The sequence below is a fragment of the Theropithecus gelada genome, chromosome 14 (assembly GCF_003255815.1).
Source record: "Theropithecus gelada isolate Dixy chromosome 14, Tgel_1.0, whole genome shotgun sequence".
Classification (NCBI taxonomy): Eukaryota; Metazoa; Chordata; class Mammalia; order Primates; family Cercopithecidae; genus Theropithecus; species Theropithecus gelada.
The window spans coordinates 48,055,106-48,081,885 of record NC_037682.1 but is presented as its reverse complement, the minus strand read 5'-3'; the positions used below and the strand labels follow the sequence as shown (position 1 = coordinate 48,081,885).

The 26,780-nt window shown below is 49.9% G+C and overlaps 1 protein-coding gene and 1 pseudogene across 5 annotated transcripts in view; both read right to left on the bottom strand.

Annotated features, from left to right (window-relative positions):
• Positions 1-26,780, bottom strand: part of ABCC8 (ATP binding cassette subfamily C member 8) — an 84,608-nt gene that overhangs the window by 17,758 nt on the left and 40,070 nt on the right. For 2 of the 5 annotated variants that reach the window (XM_025357065.1, XM_025357067.1), the window contains exons 11-22: positions 21,484-21,524; positions 20,140-20,285; positions 17,863-17,968; positions 17,587-17,703; positions 17,188-17,263; positions 16,368-16,473; positions 6,158-6,193; positions 4,527-4,562; positions 3,725-3,823; positions 2,595-2,679; positions 1,871-1,951; positions 83-220 (exon numbers count right to left, since the gene is read on the bottom strand). In XM_025357065.1, the coding sequence (XP_025212850.1) occupies positions 83-220; positions 1,871-1,951; positions 2,595-2,679; positions 3,725-3,823; positions 4,527-4,562; positions 6,158-6,193; positions 16,368-16,473; positions 17,188-17,263; positions 17,587-17,703; positions 17,863-17,968; positions 20,140-20,285; positions 21,484-21,524 (1,067 nt within the window). Of the gene's footprint in view, positions 1-82; positions 221-1,870; positions 1,952-2,594; positions 2,680-3,724; positions 3,824-4,526; positions 4,563-6,157; positions 6,194-16,367; positions 16,474-17,187; positions 17,264-17,586; positions 17,770-17,862; positions 17,969-20,139; positions 20,286-21,483; positions 21,525-26,780 lie in introns of all 5 variants that reach the window. The other 3 variants (XM_025357066.1, XM_025357069.1, XM_025357064.1) reach the window with 2 other exon arrangements.
• LOC112607240 lies at positions 24,952-25,433 on the bottom strand (annotated as a pseudogene).

Genomic DNA, 26,780 nt, shown 5'->3' with positions numbered 1-26,780 from the left:
ACAACTGATTGGTTCCTGCCAAGATGCTTGACAGCCTCCCCAGCCCTGGCCCCTGTAGCCTGACCCCCTTGTTCCCCCTCACCCAGTCTGCATGGGGCAGGTACTGTAGCTTGTGGGTCACTAGGACCACTGTCCTCTTGTCGTCCCGGAGAAGCTCAAGGATGCCAGCCTGCATCAAGTGGTCACTCAGATGGATATCCAGAGCTGAGAAGGGGTCATCCTGGGCAGAAGGGAGAGAAGGAGAGTAGAGGGTAGGGACAGGTATGGCGGGGAGGGGTGACAATGAGTATAAAATCCATTAGAGTTCTATCAACTTTGGTCTAGGGACTGAAGTTAGTTAGCTGTGTGGCTTTGGACAACTCACCCAACTTCCCTGGGCCTTGGTTACCTTATCTTAAAATGGGGCAGTTGTCAGATATCACTCTCAAACGGATCTAATCACTTCACTGCCTGACTCCTGGACCTTCAACAGCTCCCCATCATCTCTAAAGTCAAACCCTGTGGGCTGGTGTTCCAAGTGCTTTATAACCTCTCACTTTCCCTTCTAGACTCATGTGCCATCTGTGCTTTCCCAGCACTCTGCATTCCAGGTTCCCAGGAAGCCTGCCGTCTGGGCCCTCTCCTGAGCTGCTCCTCTGCCTGGAGCACTGTTCTGCTTTTTGTCTGTCTTGTGAACACCTACGCATCCTTCGCTCACCTAAGTACCAGCTCCTCCGCGTTCTGTCCTGACCCCCACGCCTACCCTTCCTTCCTCTCTCTTCCCGTGACACTGGCGCAAAGCCAGATCTGATCGTTGTTTGTCCATTGCTGACTATGGCACTCCCAAGAACTGACACTTCTTGTGCTTGTGGCTGGCACAGAGTAGACGCTTCATCAACATTTGCTGAAATAAAATGTCTGCCTCACTTTTCTCTAGCAGGGTTGTTTAAATCTCACAAGAGATCGCAAATACACCAGTGCTTTGTAAAATGCTGTGCATGTGTCAGATGGTAACAGACACTAAGAACCTTCCCACTGTGAAGTGTCTTTAGTAAAGGAGTGCTTGTGCGTGTGGTGTAGGGAGAGGGGAGGGAATAAAGCTGGAATCAGAGACTTGGGCTTCCTTCTTCCAAATGGCCTCCCTCTTTCCTTCTGTTTAATCGGCTTTCCCTTTGAGGCTCTTCTCCAGGAAGCCCTCCCTGATTACTCCAGCCCTCACAGTTAATTCCCTGGACAAATCCTCCTCATAGTTCATGCCGCACAGTTTGGTTTTGAACTGGGCTGGACCTCTTGAACTGGGTGAGCTCTGCCTCTCTTATCAGATTCTAAATCTTCGAGGCCAAGGACTGGGTCTTAGAATTCTTCAGTGTCAGTCAAGAAACCTGACACAACAGAGCTTGACACAAAGTAGCGTAAAGATAGCGAATAAGTTTTATCTCATGTTTGATAGCTAGTGGTTACCTGGAGTGCTGTGTTGAGAAGGATTCTGAGGATGAGTTAAGTTCTATGGGAAATAATGCTGTGAACAATTAGCAATGTCTGTCCTGGGCATAAGATGGGAAGTGGCAGCACACATTCCGTGTATCAGCCATTCTTATAGTTGGGCTGCGTAAGTGTTGAGGGGTTGGGCTGTCCCACAGACAGGCCGCCTGTAACTACAGCTTGCCTCTCCTTATTGGCTACTGCAGAGTCTGCAATGGGTCAGTCGTGCTCTCCTTGCCTGCCTCAGTTTCCCTATCACTAGGATAATTAGGCAATATATCTGGCAGGAGGGGTTTACTCCTGGAGAGGGAGATTGTTGGATGATGGTGGGTCGGGGGGAGGTGGAGGTTAGGCCTGGGAGGCAGCCAGAGACCAGGACCCCAAGGGAACTGCCAGCTGGTGCACTCACCAAGAAGACGACGTTGGCATGCTGGTACAGGGCTCGGGCCACACTGATTCGCTGGCGCTGACCACCAGACAGGTTGATGCCCTGTCACCAAAGAGGAGGAACAGATCATGCCCTCAGCCATTCAGGGGACACTGTCCTGGCCCCTACTGGACTGTGAGCTCTTTGGGACGGAGGCCTGGCTCTATCCACTTCTCTGCCCGCTTCTCGCCTTGCAGAGAGAAGGAACTTGAGTGTTTACTGAATTCATTTGGAAAAGGGGAGCACGAGCCCCAAGTCTTTAAAGATTCATCCTGTAGGTGCTAGGGACCATCTGACCAATGCAAACAAAGAGAGAGGCGGTAGGGATTTAAATCACACAAAGGGAGGACAGTCACAGGAGAATTCTATTCCTCTAAGCTTGTGGAGGGGACCCCATCCGGAGGATGAACAGGAACACCACCACCCAGGCTGAGCACAGTGCTGCGTGGGCTCTCAGTATATACCTGGGGCACAAATGAAGAAGATCCCAGCCTGGGAGGGCGCTAAGCTGACCTTGCCCTCCAAGCAGGACTGAAAACCTGTCAAAGGACATCATCAAGGACATCATGTTTGACCTCACTACAGGCAACTCTTCAGCCTTCAACGTCTCCTATTTCTTAGTTACCCACTCTCCTGAGTAGTGTCTCAGGGTGTGATAGGTTGGGGGTCCTGGCTTTGAAAAAACCCCTCAGAGGCTGCTACTAACCCGTTCCCCAATCTGGGTCTGGTCTCCATGGGGCAGGATGTCGATGTCTGGCTGCAGAGAGCAGGCCTCAATGACCATCTTGTACCTGGCATGGGCAGAGGCAGAGGGGGCACCTGGTCAGCCTGGTCAGAGTTGGCCTGAGCACTTGCAGAGGGTCATTAGTCTCTGGGTAGCTGTGCCCAGGGTAAGCAATGGCTTTAATGGGCCTCCCACTTGGGTGCAAGCAAACACCATGTGAGCTTGAAAAGAGCTGAGATCAGCACTTCACACAGCGTTTGGGCAGGTTAAATACTAGAAGGATGGAATTGGTTGGGAGCAAACATGCAGAGTAAGTGATGAAAAGGCACTCATGGTCTCTATGCAGTGGGAAAAGCTGCAGCCGGAGCCCATGCTTGGGGCACTGCTAGGGAAAATCACTGCTGGTTGGTTTAGGCAGTAATGATGATGGCTTGTCAAATATTTGCCCAGCTTGTTCCTCTCATACTTCCCCAGCCAGCCCTTGGCCTGGGCAGGTGCCAGCCAGAGTTCATGGAGGCATCAGAGTATCTTGGTGAAAAACATGTATTTAGGTGTTAGGCAGCTTTGGATTTGAGACCCATCTTGGTCACTTACTGGCTGGGTGGCCTTGGGTAAGTTACCTAACCTTTCTGAGACTTGGTTCTTCATCTGTAGAGTGGAATAATAATAGTACCTACCTACTGAGGTTGTTGTAAGCATGAGAGGAAATCCCGTGTACAAAGAGCTCGGCACTGGGCCTGGTATGTGATAAGAGCTCAATCGATGCTAGCCCTAACTATTATCATCGGAGGGAAATTAGTGCAGAAGCCAGGCGAATGGAGACTCAGAGAGAGAGCTGGCTAGCCCTCCCACCAGCTAGAGAAAAGGCAGCAGGCCTCTCTCCCTTCCCTCCGCACCTGCCCTCTTCCCTCCGGGAGCTGGATTGCCCCGATGCTCAGGCACACCTGGCCCCTCTCCAGGTGCACCATATGGAGAGGCTGGAGTGCAGATAAGCGCCTGGTGAGTGAGATGGCTGGGTGTGGGTGATCAATGGAGGGGCCCGGAACTGGGGTAGGCTGGCCAGAGACAGTTCCTCCCTTCCCCCATCCTGCCTCCCTCCAGCAGGCTTTTACCGTTGTTTGTTGAAGGGACTCTCAAAGATGATGTTCTCCTCCACAGTGGCATTTAGCAGCCATGGTTTCTGAGAAGCATAGGCCACAGGGCCTCTCTTTCTGGAAGAAGCAGGGTGGGAGCAGGGGTGCGGGAGGCATTCTCAGGGGCTTGTTCTCAGAGGCAGTTGTCAAGCTGATTGCTCAGACGGGGGCAAGGGGATGGGGAGGTGCAGCTGGTAGAAATCTGCTTAGCGTGGCCTCTGGTGGCCTTGCCTTTCCCCAGGCAGGTTTGAGAGGTCTGGGTCTCAGCTGACTGGGGCAGCAGGACCTCATCCCCTCCCTGCCCTACACCCAGCCCAGCCTGCCCCAGCCCTGCAGTCTGTTGTTCCTCAGTCAGGGAGGAGCCCAAAAGTATGACCAAACCAAGGGAACACTCAACTTTCGGCTTCCTCCTTCTTTGGGTAGCCCTCAAGTCACTGAATTTAGCAGGTAATTCTCCAAATGGAAGAACTTTTTTTTTTTTTTTTAAAGCAGAGCCAAGGAAGCCACATTTTGTGTGATGTGGTTTTTGAAGACAAAAAGGAAAAAAAAAAGAGATCCCAGATAAAAATGATCTTGTGTGAAGGGAGTAAATGAATGCATAGAAAGAGCAGCAGCTCCCAAGCCACCTGGTGGAGCACAGGGGCCCTCCTTGGCCTCCCCCAGATGCTGGGGCTGGGGCTGGGGCCTGGGGGCTGGCCTGCAGAGTGATGTGGCTCCCTTGGGCCCGAGAGCGCCTTGGAGGGGGCTGACCCTGGAGGGCAATGTTCCCAGGATGTGGTACCTGATATCCGAGCCGGTCGCTGTCTCCCGCTCTGGGCTGCAGCAGGGGAGGAAAGGCACACTGAGCTCTCATGGGAGTGAACCGTGTCCTCCAGGAAGATGCTGAGCTCCCTCTAACCCAACATGAGCATGCCTTTACAATCCGTGGGACCCAGTCTACAGCTACAAATGCTGCATAGAGAGGTGTGGGGAGTGGGGTGTGGCCATCTTGGGGAAGCCTCTGCTGCCTGACCACGTGGGTGTGTGAGGCGGGCCCTGGAGGACCCAGTTAAGGGGCAGAATAGGGAGAGGTGCCACTGGTGCAGGCTCTGGGGGGAAAACTTGCCAGGTCAGGGAGTATGAAGCCCACTATGTGGCTCCTCCAGACCCAGCCTCTGTATTTGGGTCGGAATGAACAGGCTGAGATCTGAGGCTGATACAGCTGCACAAATAGCCAGGGCAGGAGCGCTCTGGACAGAGCCAGGCCAGGCCAGGCAGGCTGACACCAGCACCTGCACTCTGGGGGTGGGAACCCATGGCCATGGAGCTGCAAGGGCTTCAGGCATGATCTGCAGCACATGTGGCCCCATCAGAAGACAACCATGGAATGTGGGGGATCTGCCAGGGAAGATGTCAGGTGCAGTGCCATGTGCCCTGGACTGCCCAAGCTGCTCCCATGTCAAATATTCTGCCACTCTGTTCTCACCCACACACGCACACTTGTCACACGCCATGAGGTCTGATTTTTGGCTCAAGAAATACTGTCACTACCGTTACAGAGGCTGAGCCTGTCATCACATACTGATACTTGGGGACAAAGAGGGAGAAAGGCCAGAGAAAATACAGCAAAGTGAAGCCTTTTTGGTGTTGGAAAGCAAAGGCCAGAGGCTTAAACTTATTTATAAAGCTGAGCCAACCTTCCCATCCTGACTTCATACCACCCCTAGGTGTCTCAAATGTTCTTGGGAGAGGTGGGGGGAGGGAAAGTTTTGAGGGACTCAGAGCCTCATTAATCTATTTCACTCGGATTTTTTAGATTTGCACATTGAACACAGAGCAACAAGACTGAATTTTCTGCGAGGCCTGAGGGACACCCATCTCCTTTTCTTACAGCCGTATTTCTCAACTTTCTTTTCCATTGTCACTCCTAGAGCCTTTTTAGATATATATTTTTTTTCTGTCTTTCCTGTCACTTAAAAAAAAATCAGAGGTTTAGAATACCTCTGAAACTAAAAGTACATTCACAAGGTTGTGCAACTATCACCACTATCTAATTCCAAAACATTTTTATCTTCCCCAAAAGAAATCCCATACACATCGGCAGTCCCTTCCCTCTCTCTCCCACCAGCCCCTCACAACCACTAATCTATTTTCTGACTCCATCCACCATGACATTTTAGCACCACAGATACATTGCTATCTGTTTGGTACTTTGGACAGTCACAAAGCATTGCAATGTCTGAGTGTTTTCCGCCCCCAAGAACCAAATTTTGCCCTCATTGAGAATGCAGGCCTTAGCCCCAGGTCTCTGAAAATATGTAGGCTGCACACCCCTGAATCCACACTCAGCATTCCCCACCCACAAGTCCCCCGCCCCCACTCTGCCCCTTCCCTTTGTTGGGACCCACTTCTGACCCAGTCCCAAGGCTGTACCTGGGGTCCTCTCCTGTCTCGCTGTCAGGAAGGCTGCTGGGACACAAATGGGAAAGACCAACACCAGTTAGTTCCCGCCCCAGTGCTGTTCCATCACGTTGGGTCTTAGGGGTGAAGGAATCCCTACCCCTCTCATCCTCCCACCCATTCCCAGGGTTTCCAAATGGCCTCTGTGGGGTCAGAAACCACCCTTCTCAGTCTCTGTCCCTCCCACAGCACCTGGATGGGTACCGTCCAAATAACATGTGCTAAATCAGCGTTCCTGGCATTGACTCGGAGCAGCAGTGAGGCTGGCTGGGCATCAGGAGCATTTTATAGTTGGAAAACTAAATCTTAGACAGGGAAAGTGAGAGGACAAAACCATTTCTTATAGTGTTTTCCAAACTGTGGATAGGGACCCAATCACTGGGTCTGGAATAAGTAGGCGGCAAGTGCATTAGAAGAAAAAGAAAACAAAAAAAAGGGATAGATGAAATCAGTGTGTACTGCATGTGGTACTATATTTTTCGTGATTTTTTCTCTTGTTTATAAATGCATAAATATAGTGGACTGTAATGTCAAATGCTTTTCATACTGTGGATTATGATAACTTAAAAAACACTGAGTGAGGTAACTTGAATTGTGATGGCAATTTTGCCAGTGTTGTATTGCCTCCCCTAGGACACCTCTCAACCTTCCAGAAGCAGCCACTTGCCAATGAAATATATACTTCTGACATGAACATTTGGGGGAAAAAATCTTTATTTTCACACAGATCTTACTTTAATAATACTAAAAACAGCTAAAATTTATTGAACTTTTATAAGCACCGTAGTAGTATTTTCTCTCTCTCTCTCTCTCTCTCTCTCTCTCTCTCTCTCTCTCCCCCTCCGTCCCTCCCTCCCTCCCTCTCTTTCTCTTTTAGACAGGGTTTCACTCCTGTTGCCCAGGCTGGAGTACAACGGCGTGATCTCAGCTCACTGCAACCTCCACCTCCTGGGCTCAAGTGATCCTCCTGCCTTGGCCTCCTGGGTAGCTGGGATTACAGGGACGCACCACCATGCCTGACTAATTTTTGTATATTTTTTTGTAGAGACAGGAATCTCCCTATGTTGCCCAAATCCTCCAGCTTTGGCCTCCCAAAGTGCTGGGATTACAGGCAGTGAGCCACCGTGCTCAGTCGCTACTGTCTCTTTATAAAGCTCAAAATAACCATAGGAAGGAGGTTTATTTTGTTCGCCCTCACTTTACAGATAAAGAAAGTGAGGCTCAGAGAAAGGCTAAGTAACTTGCCCAAAGTCACACAGCCAGTAAGTAATGGAGAAATAGCTCTGACTCCAAAGTTCATACTCGTAAATGTCGTGGTACATTACTCCCCTGTGATTTCCCATGCCATAGCTCTGATAAATGCCCCTTGTTAGGACAACCAGGATGGACGAAATTAAGGATGGAAATGAGCCTGATGAAATTTCCCTCCCACTAAGGGTCAGGTGACTGAATGGAGATTCTGATGGGTATGTAGTCCTCAGTCCCCTCTTTTCCTGTTCTCTAATCTTTGTGCTCTCATTTTATTATCTTAATCCAGCCAAACTTCGCATTCCCTAACCATCAGATTGCTGTAATTTACAATTTACAGACAAGCTGGTAACATGAGACATAAAAACCCAAAGCTTACAAATTCCAGCTTTGTGGCCACAGACTAGATAAGCTTATCTCTGGAGTCTTCCTGATGTGACTACTTCCAGAGTAGCAGAGGTGGTTATTTATGCATCTGTGGCATCCCTGAGGACCCCAGCACACAATAAGCTCTCCCTGCTCTAACTCAGTTTGCAACATTGTCTGCACTGCTCAATTAGCCCTCATAATGGAGTACCTTCCTTTCTAATCAGCTCCTGTGTAATTCGTTCATCCCCAGTGGGATTTTAAGGCAGGAAGAACATCTTTTTCAGCCCTCATGGTGCTTAGCACATGACAGAGCTATATAATGAATGGAAGTTGGTAACAGATATATTAATCATTTGGGAAGAAGAAAGGGAGGGACTGGCTCTCATTGCTGGCCTTCCCTGCGCACTGTGAGAAGTTGTTTGCAAACAACTCATCATCTCATCCTTACAACCCTCTAAACCCTATCCCCATTTTACACATGAGGAAACTGAGACTCAAGTTTGCAAATGTGACGGAGCTGGGAAGAGGAGAAGCCGGGGTGTGAATCCAAGTTCTTCTCTTTCCAGTGGAGCCCCAAGCCTCCTCCAATGAGCCGCCCCAAAGCTTTGTATCTGTTTTAAGCTGAAAAGTAAAGAATGGTATGTCTGGCAGGCACCCTCTCACACTGATTGCTGGGGTCCTTACAAGAGTGCTGAGGGCATTCGATTCCTCCTCTGCCTGCACTCTAGGGACGAAGCACACAGCTGAAAGCATGAGTCTCCAAGTTCCCCAACCGCATGTCCTTCCCTCCAGCTCACTAGGAGCCGGCATATGTGTGGCAGCCTGAATCAGGGCACAGAGGCTGCCTTCCAGGGGCTCACACTCTGGTGGGGCAAATCAGACAGGTACCAAAGTCAGGAAGTTATAAGGGCCAAAAGAAAAGTAGGACAAAGTATCAGAGAAATTTTGGGCAAAAGTATACACAAATGCATATGCAAATGCATAAAGAAAAAACTGGAAGCTTCTGGGTGATGGGATATTAGGTGGTTTTTATGTTCTGTATGCTTGTGTATCTTTTCTAATGTAATGTACATTCTTTTACAGTCAGAGAAAAAACATAATTTTTAAAAGAAATTTGGAGGAGGAAGAAATCTGAGAAAATGAGTAGAGCCTCATAGAAGAAGTCATAACTGAACCGAACCTTAAAGAGTGGGAAGCATTGAGACGCTGGAGGTGAAGGGAGGGAACTGTAGGTTAAAGGAAGAAGCAGCATTTGATAACAGGTGCGAGAAGTAGGAAAAATATGGGCTCTGACATTTGAATCCCAGAGGCTTTTTCCACTCACTGGCTGTGAAATCTGAGGCAAGCCCTTTTACTTGGAGGAGCCTCTGTTTCCTGATCTATAAAACGGGGGTGAAGGCACAGACTTCACAGTGACACTGGAGAATGTATTACAGCTCACAGCTGGTTAGGGGGCAGGTTATAGGCTTGAAGAACTAGGAGGAAGTGTCTTTTCAGCTCAGTGCTTGGCCACAAAACTACAGGGAGAGGGGGAATCAAATACCCTCAACACTCATTTAAGACCCGGTAATAAATAAAAAGGGAAAAAGTGGAAACTGAGATTCAAAGAGTGAGCTAGGATATACAGGGCTCCACAGCCCATTCATCCTGCCCAGACAGGCTTGTCTCTGTCCTGAAAGGTTACCTTTCACCCACAGAGTCCTTTCCAATTGATGTCATTGGGTCCCAAAGCCAAATCTCTGAGAGAGGAAAGGTAGAATTTTACTCATTGTCCAGACAGTGAGTCTGTCTCAGAGAGGTGGAGTAACCTGCTCAAGGTCACAGAGCTAGCAAGTGGCAGCATCAGGACTACAGCCAGGGGCCATCTGGTTCCCACGCCTGGATGGTCACTTCCACAGAGCATCCCTTCTCCTGTCTGTCAGCTGTCTCACCACACCTGCCTCCTCCAGGAAACCCAGGGGCACTTGAGCCCCTGACTTCAGCTCCCCAAAGGCTCCAGGAATTGTACAGGCAGATGAGACCGGGGTCGTCCTGAGGGAATTCTTTTTCTCTCTTCCTGGGGAATCAGGGCTCTTGGCAGGCAGCATCCACACCAACCACCACAGGCAACAGCATTGCAGCAGCGAGCTCCAGTGAGACTGCATGTGCAGCTCCTCACAGGGAAGTGGGAGCCTCTTCCCCACCCTGATCCTTTCCTCACGGCCCTGGTTCCTGCTGATCCCCTGGGGGCATTTAAAGTCACTCTACTGTGGATATTAATGACTCTATTCTTTATTTCCAGGGAAAGAATTTCACCCAAGTGTATCTGCTAATATTGACTTTTTACCAAAACATTTTCCTCTTAAGGATTAAAGAGAGAGTTTGCAAATTCCCAGGTTGACAGTTCCTTCAAGCAGAGAGCCAGGGAGGGGAGGGTGATTCTTCCTAAAGCAAATGCTTGAGAACCACAACCACACAGTTCTCTCTGAGACCAGGAGCCAGGCTGCTGACACGAGGGACCAGCTCAGGGCTGCATCTGCAGGACTTCAGCAGATGGACCCTTCATGCCCACCCTGCGGCTCTGTCTGCACACCTCTGTCCACTCTGGGTGGGTGAGCCCCCAAGGGCAGGTGCCAGGCCTTTTCCTTTGTAGCCTACACAGAACGGTTCACAAAACACACACCTGCATGGGGCACCTGGGGTGCAACATGGAATAATCCCTCAAGGATCTCAGAGTCATGGAGGAGACAGACGCATTAGCAAATAATTATAATACCATGTGAGGTATGCACTAACGGTATTTGCTCATTCCCAATACTGATGGAGAAGAGGGATAGTGAAATACTGGGTTAGGAAACAGCTCGGACAAAGGCATGTGGAAAGGAGAGAGATGTCAAGATCCATTATAATGGCAGCCTCTTGAAGGTCTTAAGTTGTTCCTGGTTCATTCATTTAGCAAATGAATTCGTTTAGCAAAAACCACTATGGATATAGTGAGACAAATAAAATATGGTTCCTGTCCCCAGGGAGCTCACAAGAATCTTTCCCAGGAGACAGACTGGAGTACATTTAAAGAGGAATAGGGGAATTTTGTTCCTGGCAAAGAAGTACACTGTTGAATAATAATATTTATAGGATATTTACTACATGCTAGGTTAATCCTCACATCAATCTTACGGGTAATAAGGGGAACTGGTAGAGAAAGTTTATGAAATTTTCCAAAGCACAGAGACCAAATGTGAGCCCAGGCAGCTTGGCTCCAGAGCCTGTGTGTGCAGCCATACTGCTCACGTGGTCACTGGAGGAATAAATGAACAGTCGCACCAACAGAGCACCCATCTCCCCAGAGCATTCTCCATTCTGGGCCTCCTAATCCCCCAACTTCCTTCCTTGTGCCTCCTGGAACTCCTTCTGGCTGCCTGGTCACTAGGTCTTGGCCTGGGTATGGCTGAAAAGCATCTGAGCAGCAGCCTGGCATCACCCTCGTCTCTGGCTGCAGGCATGCAGACTCGGGAGGGCTTGCCAGGTGAAAGGTTGTTTCGCTTTTAGTTCACTTTGCAAGTACGTCTTCTCCCTGCAGACCTGGGGCTCAATGTCTGAGGTGTGGAGTTCCTGCCAGTAACGGAGGGGGACTCTCAACACACAGCCCCCACACTTAACTCAATGCCCAGGATAGGTGGGCCAGCCAGAGCAGTGCACATGTCTAGATTTTGAGAGACAAACAGCAGATGAAGCCAATTGAGTCGTATCTGCCTAGACGACGACTCCTAGCCACCATAAGGAGCTCCAGACTGGCCTTCCTTCCTACAGTCTGTCTGTCTGTTTCTTCTTCTCTCTCCCCAGTCCATCATCCTTTGTCACAAGCATGATCCTTCTGCAGCATTTGGGCTAAATCTTACTTCCTAAAGGTAAGCACCGTATCCATAGTGCTTTTGCTAAATGAATTCATTTGCGAAATGAGTGAACCAGAAACAACTTAAGACCTTCAAGAGGCTGCCATTATAATGCATCTTGACATGTCTCTCACTTCCAAATGCATTTGCCCAAGCTGTTTCCTAGCCCAGTACCTACCTCTCTTCTCCATCAATACTTGGAATGAACAAATAGTATTAATGCACACTTCACGCTGTGTTATGATTATTTGCTAACGCCTCCCTTCCTACAGTCTGTCTGTCTGCCTTTTTCTCTGTTTCCCCAATTCATCATCCTTTATCACAAGCATGGTTTTTTTGCAAACTTTGGACTAAATCTTACTTCTCAAACCTAGTACATGGGATCTAAGCCAAGTTTACTTCTTCAGTCCCATCTTTCATAATGCCTCCCATGCATCCAGTACTCGAGGTGCACAGAACTATGTACTTTAATATCAGCAAGCCTTTGCCCACACCATCACCCCTGCCTGGAACACCTCCCTCTCCCACCCCTGCCTTTTCTACCTGATGAAACCACACTCATCCTTCAAGGCTCAAATACCACATCCACAGTGAGCCTCCTCTCCTTAACTGCAGAGCCAATTGTGGTTCCTCTGTGCTCTTCTAAGGCCCAGGTCTTCTCTCCCCTCTCTTAAAAGCGGGGCTGGCCAGCTGCGGTGGCTCACGCCTGTAATCCCAGCACTTGGGGAGGCCTAGGCGGGCGGATCAGGAGATCAGGAGTTCGAGACTAGCCTGGCCAACATAGTGAAACCCCATCTCTACTAAAAATGTAAAAAATTAGCCGGCATGGTGTTGCACACCTGTAGTCTCAGCTACTCAGGAGGTTGAAGCAGGAGAATCGCTTGAACCTAGGGGGTGGGGCTTGTGGTGAGCTGAGGTCGCGCCACTGCACTCCAGCCTGGGCAACAGAGTGAGACTCCGTCTCAAAAAAAAAAAGAAAGAAAAAAAAAAAAAAAAGGCAGGGGCGATGTCTTAGTTACCTTCGCACTCCTGTTGCTGTCACAGGGTCTAGCACACACTAGGCACTCAACTGGACGAGTGAATATGTCACTGTGGACTCTGGAACGTGAGTTGACTTGGAAACTAATTCTCATGATTTCCCAGGGCTGGCTGCAAGCTAACAAATGTACTTCACAATGCTTGAGAGGGAAGCTGGACCGGGACCGGGCAGGAGAGCAAAGAGGATCCTGGAGAAATGAGACCCCTTTCACTACCGCCCCTCTGCGAGCCTCGAATAGAGCCGGGAGCTGAGGCCTAGGCTGCCTGTTAAGGAGAGTAAGTGTTGATAAGGGCAGAGCTGTGAGGACCCATGTGGTGGCTCTGGGAAGAGGCAAGTGTGTGTGAGTCAGGGCCACAGTGGTTGCTGGCCTTTGGACTGTCAGGCTAGCTGTGTTTTCTTCATGATGCTCTTGTGCCCCTTCTCTTTGAGCACATGGTGGACGACCAATGCACTTGAGCACCTAGGTGCAAATCCCACTTCTGCAATTTAACAGCTGGGTGGCCTTGGGCAACTTGCTTCACCTCAGTTTCCTCATCTGATAAATGAGGATATAATAATATCTACTGCACTGAGTTTTTGTTGACTGACTGAGGTGATGAGGTGCCTGCACAGCACAGTGCCTGGCCTATAAGAAGGGCTTAGGCAGGAACAGAAAACCAAACACCACATGTGCTCACTATAAGTGGGAGTTGAACAATGAGAACACATGGACACAGGGAGGGGAACATCACACACCGAGCCTGTCGGGGGGTGGGAGGCAAGGGGAGGGAGAGCATTAGGACAAATACCTAATGCATGTGGGGCTTAAAACCTAGATGACAGGTTGATAGGTGCAGCAAACCACCATGGCACATGTATACCTATGTAACAAACCTGCACACTCTGCACATGTATCCTGGAACCTAAAATAAAATTAAAAAAAAAAAAAAGAAGTGCTTAAGGTCCTTTGTCTTGGAGAGGCTCCTTGTGTTCCCCAGGCTGGGGCAGAGGTTTCCTAAGAGAGAGGGGCAGCAGTCAGACCCTGAGGGTTGGCACAGCTTGGAGAAGAGGTGGGGACCGAGGCAGGGCAGAGCTGACCCCTGCCAATCATGCCTGCTGCATCTACAGAGGACAACGAGAGGTGCTGAGGCTGGCACGATGCCACATGAGGGCATGAGGGTGGGGGAGGAGAAGAAAGCAGGGCAAAGGGACCAGGTTCAGAGTGGGTTTTGACACTCATGCTGAGCAGGTCAAGCCTGGGGCAGCTCCAGTGTCTGAGCCCTGCAATCCTTCTGGAAAAGCCCCGCCCTGGAGGAGGGCCCAGATCCAGCCTGACTACTACATGGACCACTACCTTGGACAATAACCCTTAGGACTAGGCCCTGGGGGCCCCAGCAGTGACCAGGTTTGAGGGAAAGAACATGGGCAGAGTCTCTGCTCCACACACTGACCAGTAAGTCACCCAACCTCTCCGAGCCTCAGTTTCTGCTTCTGTGAAATGAGGTAACAACACTCCCCTCCTAAACTCAGTAGGAGGCTGGATGAGATCATGTTGACAATGCACTTAGCAAAGGGCATGGCCCATAGGAGGTGCCCAATAAATATTGGTTACTTTCTTCAGCTCACAGTGCACTGGGGACTCTTGTCTTCTTGCTGCAGACATCAGTTGGACATCAGAAAAGGGCTCCTCCCTCCAAAGGCTGCAGAGGCAGTCGGAATAAAGCAATAAGATCTCAAACTGAATACCTGGGCCTTCCCAGTCAGGCTATGTTGAGAAATCTCCCAAGTAAGATGGCGAATGGAGGCAAAGATCCCTCTGCCCCCAAAGACATCGCAGCTCCTGATGGGAGGCGATGGGAGACCCAAGGGGCTCATCTGCTAGCCCACAGCCCCACTGAGGAGGGAAATTTGCCATCTTTTGGACACACCTTTCAGGGACATCTTGGAAATGCAGGAAATGGGGGTGCATGCTGATATTCAGACACTGGGTCCAAAGTCTTTCTCCCTGCTGGGTTCTGTACTCATGCTTATGAATAACCTGACACCTTGAATAATTTTCCCCTAGAAATGATTGGTAGGGAAATCTTGCCCTTCTGCTGATTGACTGCAACTTCTATTCCTAAATGAGTGTTCCAAAGCCCAGAGATCCCTTTTTCCCTTGGCTACCAGAGGGTGCAGAACCAGAGTTTATGTTGATGGCTGTAGCTATCCTCTGCCCAGGTTGCTGAACATCTTTTTACCCTCTTCATTTCTCAGATCGTATTTTCTTACCTTTTTAAAAGGTTTTGTTTTATGTGCATCTTTTTTTTTTTTTTTTTTTTAAATATACTTTAAGTTCTGGGATACATGTGCAGAACGTGCAGGTTTGTTACATAGGTATACATGTGCTATGGTGGTTTGTTTCACCCATCAACCTGTCATCTACATTAGGTATTTCTCCTAATGCTATCCCTCCCCTTGCCCCCCACCCCCCTACAGGCCCCAGTGTGTGATGTTCCCCTCCCTGTGTCCATGTGTTCTCATTGTTCAACTCCCACTCATGAGTGAGAACATGCAGTGTTTGGTTTTCTGTTGCTGTGCGAGTTTGCTGAGAACGATGGTTTCCAGCTTCATCCATGTCCCTGCAAAGGACAAGAACTCGACCTTTTTTATGTCTGCATAGTATTCCATGGTGTATATGTGCCACATTTTCTTTATCCAGTCTATCATTGATGGGCATTTGTGTTGGTTCCAAGTCTTTGCTATTGTGACTAGTGCTGCAATAAACATACGTGTGCATGTGTCTTTATAGTAGAATGATTTATAATCCTTTGGGTATATACCTAGTAATGGGTTTGCTGGGTCAAATGGTATTGCTGGTTCTAGATCCTTGAGGAATTGCCACACTGTCTTCCACAATGGTTGAACTAATTTACGCTTCCACCAACAGTGTAAAAGCGTTCCTATTTCTCCATATCCTCTCCAGCATCTGTTGTGTCCTGACTTTTTAATGATCACCGTTCTAACTGGTGTGAAATAGTATCTCATTGTGGTTTTGATTTTTAAATGCATCTTTTATCAACTAGTTTTAAGTGCTTCTTGGAAGTACGTGGGTATAAATAATAGATTCATGATTGACTCAGCCTGGGGTTCTGGCTCTTTAATTAAGACAGTGATCTTTGCCCAGAAATCAACATCTATTGGTTACATCTGGATCCTCAGAACACCCACCGATGGTGTGTATGTGAGTGCAGCTCATGACCAAGCTGGAAACCAATATTGGTGTTGTAATTTCCCACACTGGGAAATTACTACCGTGCATCTGAGTAACCATGGGATTCTTAGTCTGACAGAACTGAGTTTCAATTCCAGCTCTGCCACGTATTAGCTGTGTGAATTAGGGCAACAAGTTTAACCTTCCTCTATAAATGAGAATTGAGAACAGTACGGACCTTGCTAGTTATCATAAAAATTAAATGAAATAATGCATGCAAAGGACTTAGCAAAGAACTTGTGCATAGTAAGAGTTGAATACGTACTAGCAATGATGATGAGAATAACAATTAGCAGCATTTATTGAGTCCTCACTGAACACAGAGTGGGCCCTCCAATAAATGTGTGTGCATCCTCAACTAAGGAGGATGGTTGAAAGCAGGTTTCCCCTCCACTAACTGAGCCCTGAGGATACATCTATTACCTGCTCCAGAAGACAGCCCCTGAGACCTTCTGCATCTCCCCCAGTGCGGCTAGAAGGAGCGAGGACTTGCCGCAGCCCACCTGTCCCACAATCATGGTCAGCTGGCCTGCAGGGAGGGAGGGTGGCAGATGGGAGTGGGGCCGGGGGGAGTCTGAACAACCATCACCCAGAAAGACAGACAGACAGATGCACCCAAACCTGGGGCCCCTGTTTTCTTTCTTCCTACCTAGAATCCCCAACAAGTCCTCTTCCTCCTTAAGCCTTTCCTTCTGGAAATCAACATCCTCCTCTGGCTCCCCAGGTCCTTCCCCCCTCTCCGATTTCCTGCCCCGCCACCCTTCCTAAGCACCCACTTCTCCTTTCCCATGCTCCTAGTGTGAGCCCAGGCTCCTTGTGGTCCCAAGAAACGCCATCCTGGGTCCCACCTCCAACCCACCCCCATACTTTGCTCATGGCTGCCTCTGCCAGAAAGTCCTCCTGCCTCATAGCCTCAGAGACTTTGTCCATTCTCAGAAACTCCACTTCTTCCACTTGCGTTCCTTGGCTACCCACATCTGATCTTTTTGTGCATTACCTATACTGTCTGCAATGGATGGTTTGACATTAAGGCTGGCAATTTTACCCTGTCCTTAGTGCTGCACTCCTACCCAGCACACGGAAGCCTCTAGAATGTAGTCTACTCCTTCTCTAGTATACCCAAGGCACCCACCAAGAATGAGCAGAGAGCAGGTACTCAATAAATGCAGCTTTGTCTTTTTATCCCCATGCTATTCAGTGGGGCATGGGGAGGGGCGTGCTGGAGGGGTGGACTGGGCCATACCTCGGGGGATACGAATGGTGATGTTGGACAGTGTGGGGATTCCATCTGGGGTCCACGTGAAGTAGCCTCCCGTGATCTTCATTAGGTGCGTCCCACCGCCCAGGAGAGAACAGAAAGGCAGCCATTTCCCTGTGTGAATAGTCTCTGGCCTCCCCTCCTCCAGGAAAGCCGAAAGACACTGATTCCAGTCCCTAGATCACTTCCAGAGCAGGGGAGTGGGAGACTGGCCTTCTCATGCTTGGTTGTCCCTGGTTTCTGGACTCCTATGGACCCTATAGGCAGGCAGGGTGACCTCTGCAGAGGACTAAGCATGCAGCTCTCCGGCTTTTCAGGTGCTGAGCTCCCTCTGGGAGCTGGTGCTGGGTGGCCGGGCATAGGGCAGCAGAATCTAGGACTCACCTGGACACAGGAGTTGTCAGCATCGCCCTCTCCACTGGGGACCAGGCTCTGCAGTGGGCCAGTGAGGCCCCAACAATCCTCCCGGGCTGGACGCTTGCGGTTCACGACCTTGAGGGGCTGGGGGTGGTTTGGAGGTGAGGACCCACTGGGCTGGGAGCTGTGTAGGGAAGGGAGCCCCTCTTCCTGGGAAAAAAGGCAGATGTCCGACACAGCAGGCCCGAGTTTTGGACCTTAGAGGACCATGCTGGGAGTAGCAAGGGGAGGCCGGACACTCACCACCGCCTGGTACTTGCTGGCTGGACCCTGGGCCGTGGGCTCACGGGGGGCACACTGCTCCTCACGGATCTCTGCACTGGACAGGAACTCGCTCAGCTTTTGCACGCTGCTCGGGAAACACAGAGACACCCCTCACCCCTGCCAGGGGCAGAGGGGAGGGAAGAGGGCACAGCCTGAGAGAGAGCTCTGAGAAGGTTCTCAGGCCTGAAGTATAGTCCGACAAAGCCCACACTGAAGGGGGCAGACCAGTGGGCATGGGGGCAGGTAATTGGTGTTACCAGGGTTTGCTAGGGTTGACCAGTCAGCTGGAGAAGGTTGGGGTCTGGATTGGCGGTGGGATTGGTTAGTTTTAGGGTTAGTTTAACGTTGAAGTTGGTTAGTCTGGGTTATTAGACTGAAGGATGCTTGGTGTTGGGTTGGTCAGGGTTAAGGTTAGTTAGGACTAGGATTGGTGAAGAATCAATAGCTAGTATTTTGTGAGCATATACTATATGCCAGACACCATGTTAACTGCTTTGCAGCATTATGTAATCGGATCCCCCTGACAACCTGCTCAGGGAGGTGTCATTACTCATGGGGAGGCGGCTATTCCTACCCTCTCCCCTGTCCAGATTTCCCTGTGGACCTGAGGAGGCACTGGAAGCATCACTCTTCCAGTTCATTCTCTCCCATCCTGGAGGTGTGAAAGCTTTCTGGGAAGCTCAGGATTGTTTGTATTCCCCTTTCGTCTCTTTTGCTAAATATCCAACAGGCCTGGGGCAGACAAGCCATCCGCCCTTAAGGCAAGGTTATTCTGGGGCTGTAAGTGAGCCTGTGGCCTGGAGTCACCCTTTCTGTGTGCCACCCCCTAGATGGGAGGGGCAGACCGCCAGACTCTGCCTTCCTCCCCTGTCCAGTCTCCCTCCCCTGCAGGCGGTGACTGGGAAGGATGGAGCTGGCCCTCATCTCTTGGGGTGAAGCTTCAGGTAGTGTCCTGAGCCCACCTTCAGCCAGAGCCTGAGCTCCATCACTGAAAAGGCCTCTGCTACTCTGGTGTTCCATTCCTGGAAACAGTGGGATCCACAGTGTTTGAAAATGTGAATGCTTTGGGATCAGTGCAACAGTTTTTGGGCAGGTGCAGTGTTCTTAAATCTGTGGTTTCTACATAGAATCATAGGGCTGGAGAGTGGGTGGTGGAGGAGGGGTGATCATCAGACCCCACAACACCATGGCCAAGAAACTGAGTCAGCACAGCCGACCATGGAAATGGGAGCAAATCTCTGTTTAACTAGCTACTCCCTGGTCAGATACTCCTTAGAGCATAATTTTGCTGAGTTATGCCCCATTCCATCTTTGAACCCATGCTAGAGCCTCCTCCTGCAAGCTATCCTCTCTATTAGCTACTTCATTCCAACAGCTACTCCTTCCTTCCAGCTTCCCAGGACCTGCCAGAGTCCCATGAGACAGGCTTCCCAGGACCTGCCAGGGTCCCATGAGACAGGGGTGTCGCCTTCCTCAAGGCTGAAGACACAGAGGACATTTGTTACTGACTGGTTCTCTGGCCATGGGTAAGGACAAGCCAGCCCTCCACAGAGGCATGACAGGCTCTTGCTTTCAAGGAGCCAGAGCTATTTCAGAGGCTCAAGGATGTCTTCACACTCCAGATATGGCATTTCCCAGCCAGAGCCTCAGCCATCTACCTTCAGGCTTTCATTCCCAAGAGGGCGACGCCTCTGGGACAGTGGCAGAGGCTCTAGAGCCCAGAAGTGGGAGCCTCCAAGAGCTGTGGGCCAATCAGAGCAGGACCTGGCGCCTGAGGGAAGCTGCTTCACTGGCTGAGGCTGTGGAGGGCTCAGGGGCTGTGGAAAGGGTAGGGGATACTTGGCCTGGGAAAGACAGACACAGTGGATGCCTTCTGATATCTGAGGGGCTGCCACGTGGGGAAGGGATAGCCTCATTCTGGGTGGCTCTTGAGGGCGAAGTTAGGACCAGTGGGTAGAATTTAGGAGGATTTCACGTTTGGCTCAACATTGATTTTTTTTTTTTTAAGTTGTCGTGGAAGTGACAGTAAGTCCCCTCTCCTGGGAGGTATGTAAGCAAGTCCTTGCTTAGGGATGGTGAGCTGGGAAACCATACAGGCCAATGTCCCTCTGACCAACCAGGACCAGCTACAGCAAGGCCCAGCAATGGGGGTATGTCCCGGGACCAAACAGCTGTGGTTTGGCCATCACTCAAGCAAGCCCTGAGGCTGACACAGGACCTACCTGCCCAGTGCCCTCGCCCGGACCCTCCCCTCACCTCACTAGAGCTTTGACGGTAGATCGGACCACACTGGACAGCAGGAACAGCGGTGTGACCAAGATATGGAAGAGGGAGAGGGAGGCAAAGGCCACGGAGGGCGAGAAGTCGGCCTCTTTGAAGAAGCTGACGTGGCCCACGAAGGTCTGTGGACAGAGGCACAAGTGAGGCCAGGGTGACCCAGGGAGTGGGTCCCTCCCACACTGGAAATGCTCGGCACTGGAAGGGAAACAAGACGACTGGCAGGGAACGGGCTCCTAAGGGGGCCTTTCAGTTGGAGACACCTTCATCATCCCCATAGTCATCTCATGGAAACATCCCCAACAAGCTCAGGACTTCAAGCTGGAGAGTAGGCGCTGCTCCCTCCCTGTCCTGCCCAGGGTTAGGTTAGCACTGCCCCCTCCGCAGACAGCAGGTGGGGTGCTCATCTCCCCAGTCCTCATCGGGATAACATAAACACAGTGATTATGAAACCATCGCCTCGTCATGCAGTGCTTTGCCCCTGCCACCTGGCTGGCTCAGTGGCCTCTGTTACCCACAGTTCTGCCAAGAGCTAGGCCAGGAACCAGCTCAATAAATCACATTGGAAGTGAATTCCCAAGCGTACCCGACAGGCTGTGAACTCTACACAGCTCAGGGACACCGGCCCCGGGGGAAATAAGTAGATCTTTTTAAGGAACTGCAGCCATCACAGAAGACAGGGATGGGAGGCTGGGTGAGGGGGCTGCAGGCTCACAGGGGCCCAGGCCTTTCTGTAGGAGCAGGCTGCCTGCCCCCCATGGCTGAGCTCCCACACAGCTTTTATGAAACTGCTTTAGAAAGCCACCATTGTAATATTTAATGGCATGGAGAATTGTGTGTGGCATATTCTTAAATTTAAAAGAGCAGGTTACAAAACTGCATGCGCAGCACATTCCTATTTTTGTAGAAAATGACATATCATAGGCCTTAAAAAAAGACTGGAAAGAAACACATTAAAAATGTTACCAGTGGGATTACGGGTGATTTTAATTCTCTGCACGTTCTACTCTGGATTTCCCATCATTTCTATAATACACGTTTCACTTTAAAAATGAAAAATTTGTATAGCTATTTTTTAAAAGAAAGTTTAATTTCTCTAAATGCTAAGCCTCCGGTCTTCCAGGCCTGGAGGCAGAGGCCCCTGTCCGGCTGGAGTTGGGGAGGGGCCGCAGCCTCTATAAACTTTCGATCTTATTTTCAGTCTGGCTGCGGAGCCTGTCTTCTGAGGCCCCTGTGCAGAAAGGCCAAACCTGGGCAGCCTGTCACTGCAGATGCCCTCCCCCTCCACCCTACCCCCAAGAGAGGGAGAGAGGATCCACTTACTATGAGGACAGCTGCAATGGGGATGGCCGTGTTCATGAAAACTGCAGAGGAAGCACAGGTATGAGTTTAGCAGGAGGAGGGTGACAGCTACACATGGAGATGCCCTGGGTGGCTGGAGGCAGCACAGCCCAGTGGTGCCAGCCTGTGGGGCACAGCTCCGGTAGGCTAGGGGCAGAATTCTAGCCCTGTGGCACCTCCAGTTCCTCACCCTGTTTCCCTCAGGACTCTTGTCCCAGGTACCCCGGCCCCCAAATCTGGGGCTTAAGCTGTTAAGTCACTGTGTGTGAACAGCGTGAAGTTAGCCCCATGGGAAAGTGGTGGGAGAAGGATGGGAGAGTTGGCTGTCTGTGGCCAACTGTGAGGTCAGAAGCACGTGTTTCTGGGGGCACCAAGCTGCCACTTCTTCCTCTGCCTTTGGCTCCTGTGTCCCCCAAGCCAGGCTATGAAGCTTAGAGGCTTCCTAATCTCCCATGGCTCTTGAGAAAATTTCAAACTCATTCACTCTAAGGTATTAGTAACTAAGGACAGCTTAAAGCAGGATGTCCCTTAGAGTCTGTGTGCAGGTGGGGCAACTGGTTTGCGGCAACAGAGCCCCCCTCCTTATTCTGTTAAACTTGTGGCCTTTAGATCAGTCACAGGGACTTCAAGAAGCAAAGAGAGTGGGACTTGGTGTGAGAGAAGGGCAGAATCTCTGTTACTTATAAGTTGTGTAACCTAGGGCATGTCATTTACCTTCCCCATGTCTCAGTTTCCTCATCTGATTTTTGTAAATTTATAAATTCTTGTTCATACACCCCAGCTCTTTCCAAGGTCAGAGGAGATAACATGGGTAACAGGCTCTGTGAGGCCCGGGTGCTGCCTACACATCATACCTCATGGGCTACTAGCTGAGCCCTGCTCCACACTCACCCCTCCTCTGGCCTGGGGTGTGAAATGCTCAACAGTGCCCTGAACCCAGGCCTAAATTTCCAGAGAGAGCAGCCCCCCCCATGGCATAAGAGGCAACCATGCCAGCTGCCACCTTCCCATCCTATCCTCCTTCATTCAAGGATCCTCTTCCAGGGCAGCCCAGAAAGGAGTCTGGTTCTGCCATTAGCCAAATTAAAGCAGAGGGACCAGGAGTCAGGAGCCAGAAGCCAGATGCCAGGGCTCTGCCTGTGCACATGGCCCCTGTCTAGTGAATGGCGAAGTCTTGGACAATCTGATGAAGTCCAGATGGTCAACACCATTCCAAGAAGTTGACTGCCCATTTACTCCAAGAATCCTGCAGCAGTCAGTACATACAAAGCATTGTACGTCAGAGATGTGGCCCCCAACTTCAGGGAACCCCAAGTGGGTAGAAGGACATGGCCTCTGCCCTAAGGGGGTTTCCAGTCTGAGGAAGCAGACAGGAGCTATGCTCCCAGGAAGTTCCAGATACAATGGGGAGACAGAGAACATGCCCCTTAGGAGTTCTCAAGCAGATGGGAAGGACATTGTCCCCATCCTTGGATAATTCCTGATCTGATGGGGAAGGCAAGGCTCCTGCAATTGGAGAGGTCCCAGTCTCCTGGAGGATGTATGGCTGGAGCCCTTACATGGCTGGGGCCCTGGCAGATGGCGAATTTCTCTGCCCATAAGGCTTTTAATCAATACCAACATCATACATGGCTGTGCTTTAACTGCTCTTCCTCATGAAGGCTGGATGGTTTCCAGGGCCCACTACCATGCCACAGCCCTCCTGCACTGTTTCTGCCAGGAGACAGTGTAAATATTATTGGTGTTCCCATAGCATAAGGGACCCAGATCTGGGACATAGGACATAGTGTAGCCATTACTGGCCGAGGAGGAGAGGGAGAAGGATGCCCATTAGACCTAGGACCTTGACCATCAACAACTATATAACTCTAAATGTGAGGTAGCTTTGCCCCTCCCCTATAGGGCCAGTCACTCCAAGGAGCAACTGGGAGGGCAGGGGCCTCTCTTCTGCTCCTCCTGGCCCATCCCCATAAATAACCAATAAGGAGGGGTCCTGTGCACCCATCCCTCAGCCTCCGCTCCAGGCCAAGACCCCTCCTTCGCATTCTGGGACTTGACTCCCAGCCAAAAAATAGTCTGAGTGTTGGATTATAAATTGCTACAATGCTCTTGGAAAGCAGTCTGGTGCTTTGTAGCTAGAGCCACACAGAAGTTCAGACCTTCTGATCCTATAATCCGTCTCCAGGGAATTTATCCTGAGTAATCATTCAAGAGCAGCACAAAGCCATCAGCTAGATGGTATTAGCTGCAGCTAACACAAAATTCAATAAAACAAAACCACAACCACAGCAACAGCAACAAACCACCCCAGACGAAATGAACTGGAAATGTCCAACAAGAGGGGCTGTTTTAGTAAATGATGGTGCATCAGCTGCGGAGGAGATTTTGCAGTCAGAAAATGTAATAATTGACACTTCATTCTATTGCACATTTTCCCTGGTCATGATTTTTTTAATTTATTTTTTTTTCAATTTTATTGTCTTTATTTTTGTAGCTGCCTGAACTCCTTTGAGGAACGAGACAAGCTATAAATAAATTTAAAAATGAACATCCCAAAGCTGATGCAGCAACATGGAGTATGCTTCTGATATAATTAGCTTCCGCCCAGTTCTGGCTGTTGTATGGAGACGCTAAAGAATGAAAATGTGATTTTCCATTTCTTTCACCCTCCCCTTGAAGGATGGCCTTTGTGCAGAGAGTTCTGGGTCCCCTTCAGGGCCGGGGCTGGGAAAGTGGAATCATCAGCTGCGTGCGTGTGTGCGTGTGTGTGTGTTTTGTAAGAAAAAGAAATAACCTTTAATATGTTCAATGATAATTTACTGGATCTTCCTCTTGTGTCAAAAGCTATATATTTTCTCCTCAAAGTAGCTGCTCCAAGAACTAACTAGCCCTCTTTATCTCCCTCTAGCTGGGATAGACTAACTCCCCTCCACCTCTGCCTCTCTTCTTTCAATAACACTGCGTAGGTGTTAATGGCCTGGGCTCTCACCAATGAACAGAATTGTCCTTTAAGCCAGCAACCCACAGGCAGGGGCACCCAAAGCCTCACCCCCAGCCCCCACGGCAGAAGCCACAGAGCTGGCATTGTTTCCACTGTCTCAGGAGGAAGGAGCCAAAAGCTGACCCTCAGCACAAATCAAAGCCCAATATGGAGAGAGAATAACTGCTTCTAGGCCCAGAGGAGGCAAGCTGTGGGCAAAAAAGGGGAAATTTTTCAGCCACCCCATCTTTAGAAACAAGGGAAAAACTAGGCCCTTTTCCACTGTTAGCTCTACAAGGTGCTCTACTGCTCCAAGGGGATCTGAAAGTGCAAAAGGATCTAACAAATAAGGAGAACTTTTCCAACGCTGGAGATAAGAGTGACAAACAGAAAGATGGGTGAATATAATAATGTGTAAGAAGATGACGCTCAGAGCCTCTGTTCTTCACGTGGCTGCCAGCCCTACAGCCTTACACAGTAAGAACCAGGACAACCACTCCAGACTGGTATAGCTGGGGAATCTTCAGGCCTTTTCCTAGGTCCCACATCAAGTGTCAGATCCCATTCCAGGGATGATACATGAGAGGGAAGACGAGTGCAAACTTAGCTGTGTGGATCAGTGCTGGCCCCAGACACAGGGACTTCATGCATTCCAAGTAAGACTCAAAGTTCCCAGGGAGTAACAGGGCCGACATGCCAAAAAGAGAGACCCCTGCACTCAAAGCAATACCAGTGCCGTGGTGGCAGATGGACATCGCCATGGGAAGAGACCAACTGTAGATAGTGAGTGGGGAGATATGGGGCAGTTTGAACCTGTGTTCTTATTCCAGAACTGCTCCATCTCTTCTTCGGCCGTGGTTCCCAAAGGAACAGCATTTCTGATACAGAGCTGAGGGCTCAAGTGGGCTCGGAGGCAATGACGACCAACATGTCTCAGCGAGACCACAGCCATCTTGGGTTCCGGTCAGGAGGGAAGTGACCAGCTGCTTATGTTTTAAAGGTCTGTCTGAAGATCATCTTTTGGGGCTCTGGGGTGGATGTGGCTGGATCTGGGAAGTCTGGGGGTGTTACAGGCTCTGGCACCTCTCTGAGCACAGTAGTCGGTCCTGTGCCCTAGCTGGGGGTGAAACAGGAAGGCAGGGAGCTGGGCATACAACTGTCATGGGTTGAAGATCTGAGGCCTTGCCCTCATTTTCCTAAACCACACAAAGTTCTATAAGGTTCCAAGGCAGTGGAGGGGTGGGGAATAAAGCCAAGAATAGATTTCTGTCCAACTTTGGCCCAAGGTGAGGTGACTCACTTCAATTTGATTTAGAAAAAAAACAAAAACAAAAAGAAGAACATGATCGTGCTCAGATCTTGAATGTTAAGGAGCAAGAACTATGTTAAATAACGGCAAGTGAAACAGGATTATAAAACCTTCTTCTTGTGTAAGTGTGATGCTGTTATGGAAAAGTTTAGTTGCATGTAGGCTGGCCTGAAAGGCTGCCATCAAAACTGAAAGCCCTTCTGCAATAGTGTAGAGACATGGGTATTTTTTAGAAAATCCTTTCCAAAAATATCCCTTAAGATTTATCCATTCAAGGCCGGGAGTGGTGGCTCACGCCTGTAATCCCAGCACTCTGGGTGGCCAAGGCAGGTGGATCACCTGAGGTCAGGAGTTTGAGACCAGCCTGGTCAACGTGGTGAAACCCCATCTCTACTAAAAATACCAAAATATTAGCCAGGCATGGTGGTGCATGCCTGTAATCCTAGCTACTCGGGAGGCTGAGGCAGGAGAATCGCTTGAACCCAGGAGGCGGAGGTTGCAGTGAGCTGAGATCACGCCACTGCACTCCAGCCTGGGCAGTAAGAGTGAAACTCTGTCTCAGAAAAAAAAAAAAAAGACTTATTTATTAAAAAAGGGTCTCCTTGTTCCAGGCCTTGTGCTGGGTCTGGGGGCTACAGTAGTAAATAATCGTGTAAGTTTTTCATACCCCCAACCTCTGCTCCAAACAAAACAAAACAACAAATCAACAAACTAGAGTTGGGATCAGATCACCCATTCCCCCTTGCTTTGCCCAAGGAATGTTGTCTGGCCCTCATGGGCACCAGCCTGGCATTACAATACTAGGAGCTTTTCATCTCCAAAGCATTGATGCATGTTTCAGAAGCTATATGTCAGAGAGGCACAGCCAGCCATTTGTACCTCTGATTAACTTCAGCTTTGTTGCCTGTGCAGGGCCGGGGAGGAGCGTGTAGGCTCATAGCTTGGGCCTAATTGCAAGATGCATCTGCAGGAGGGGAAATGTATTTTGAA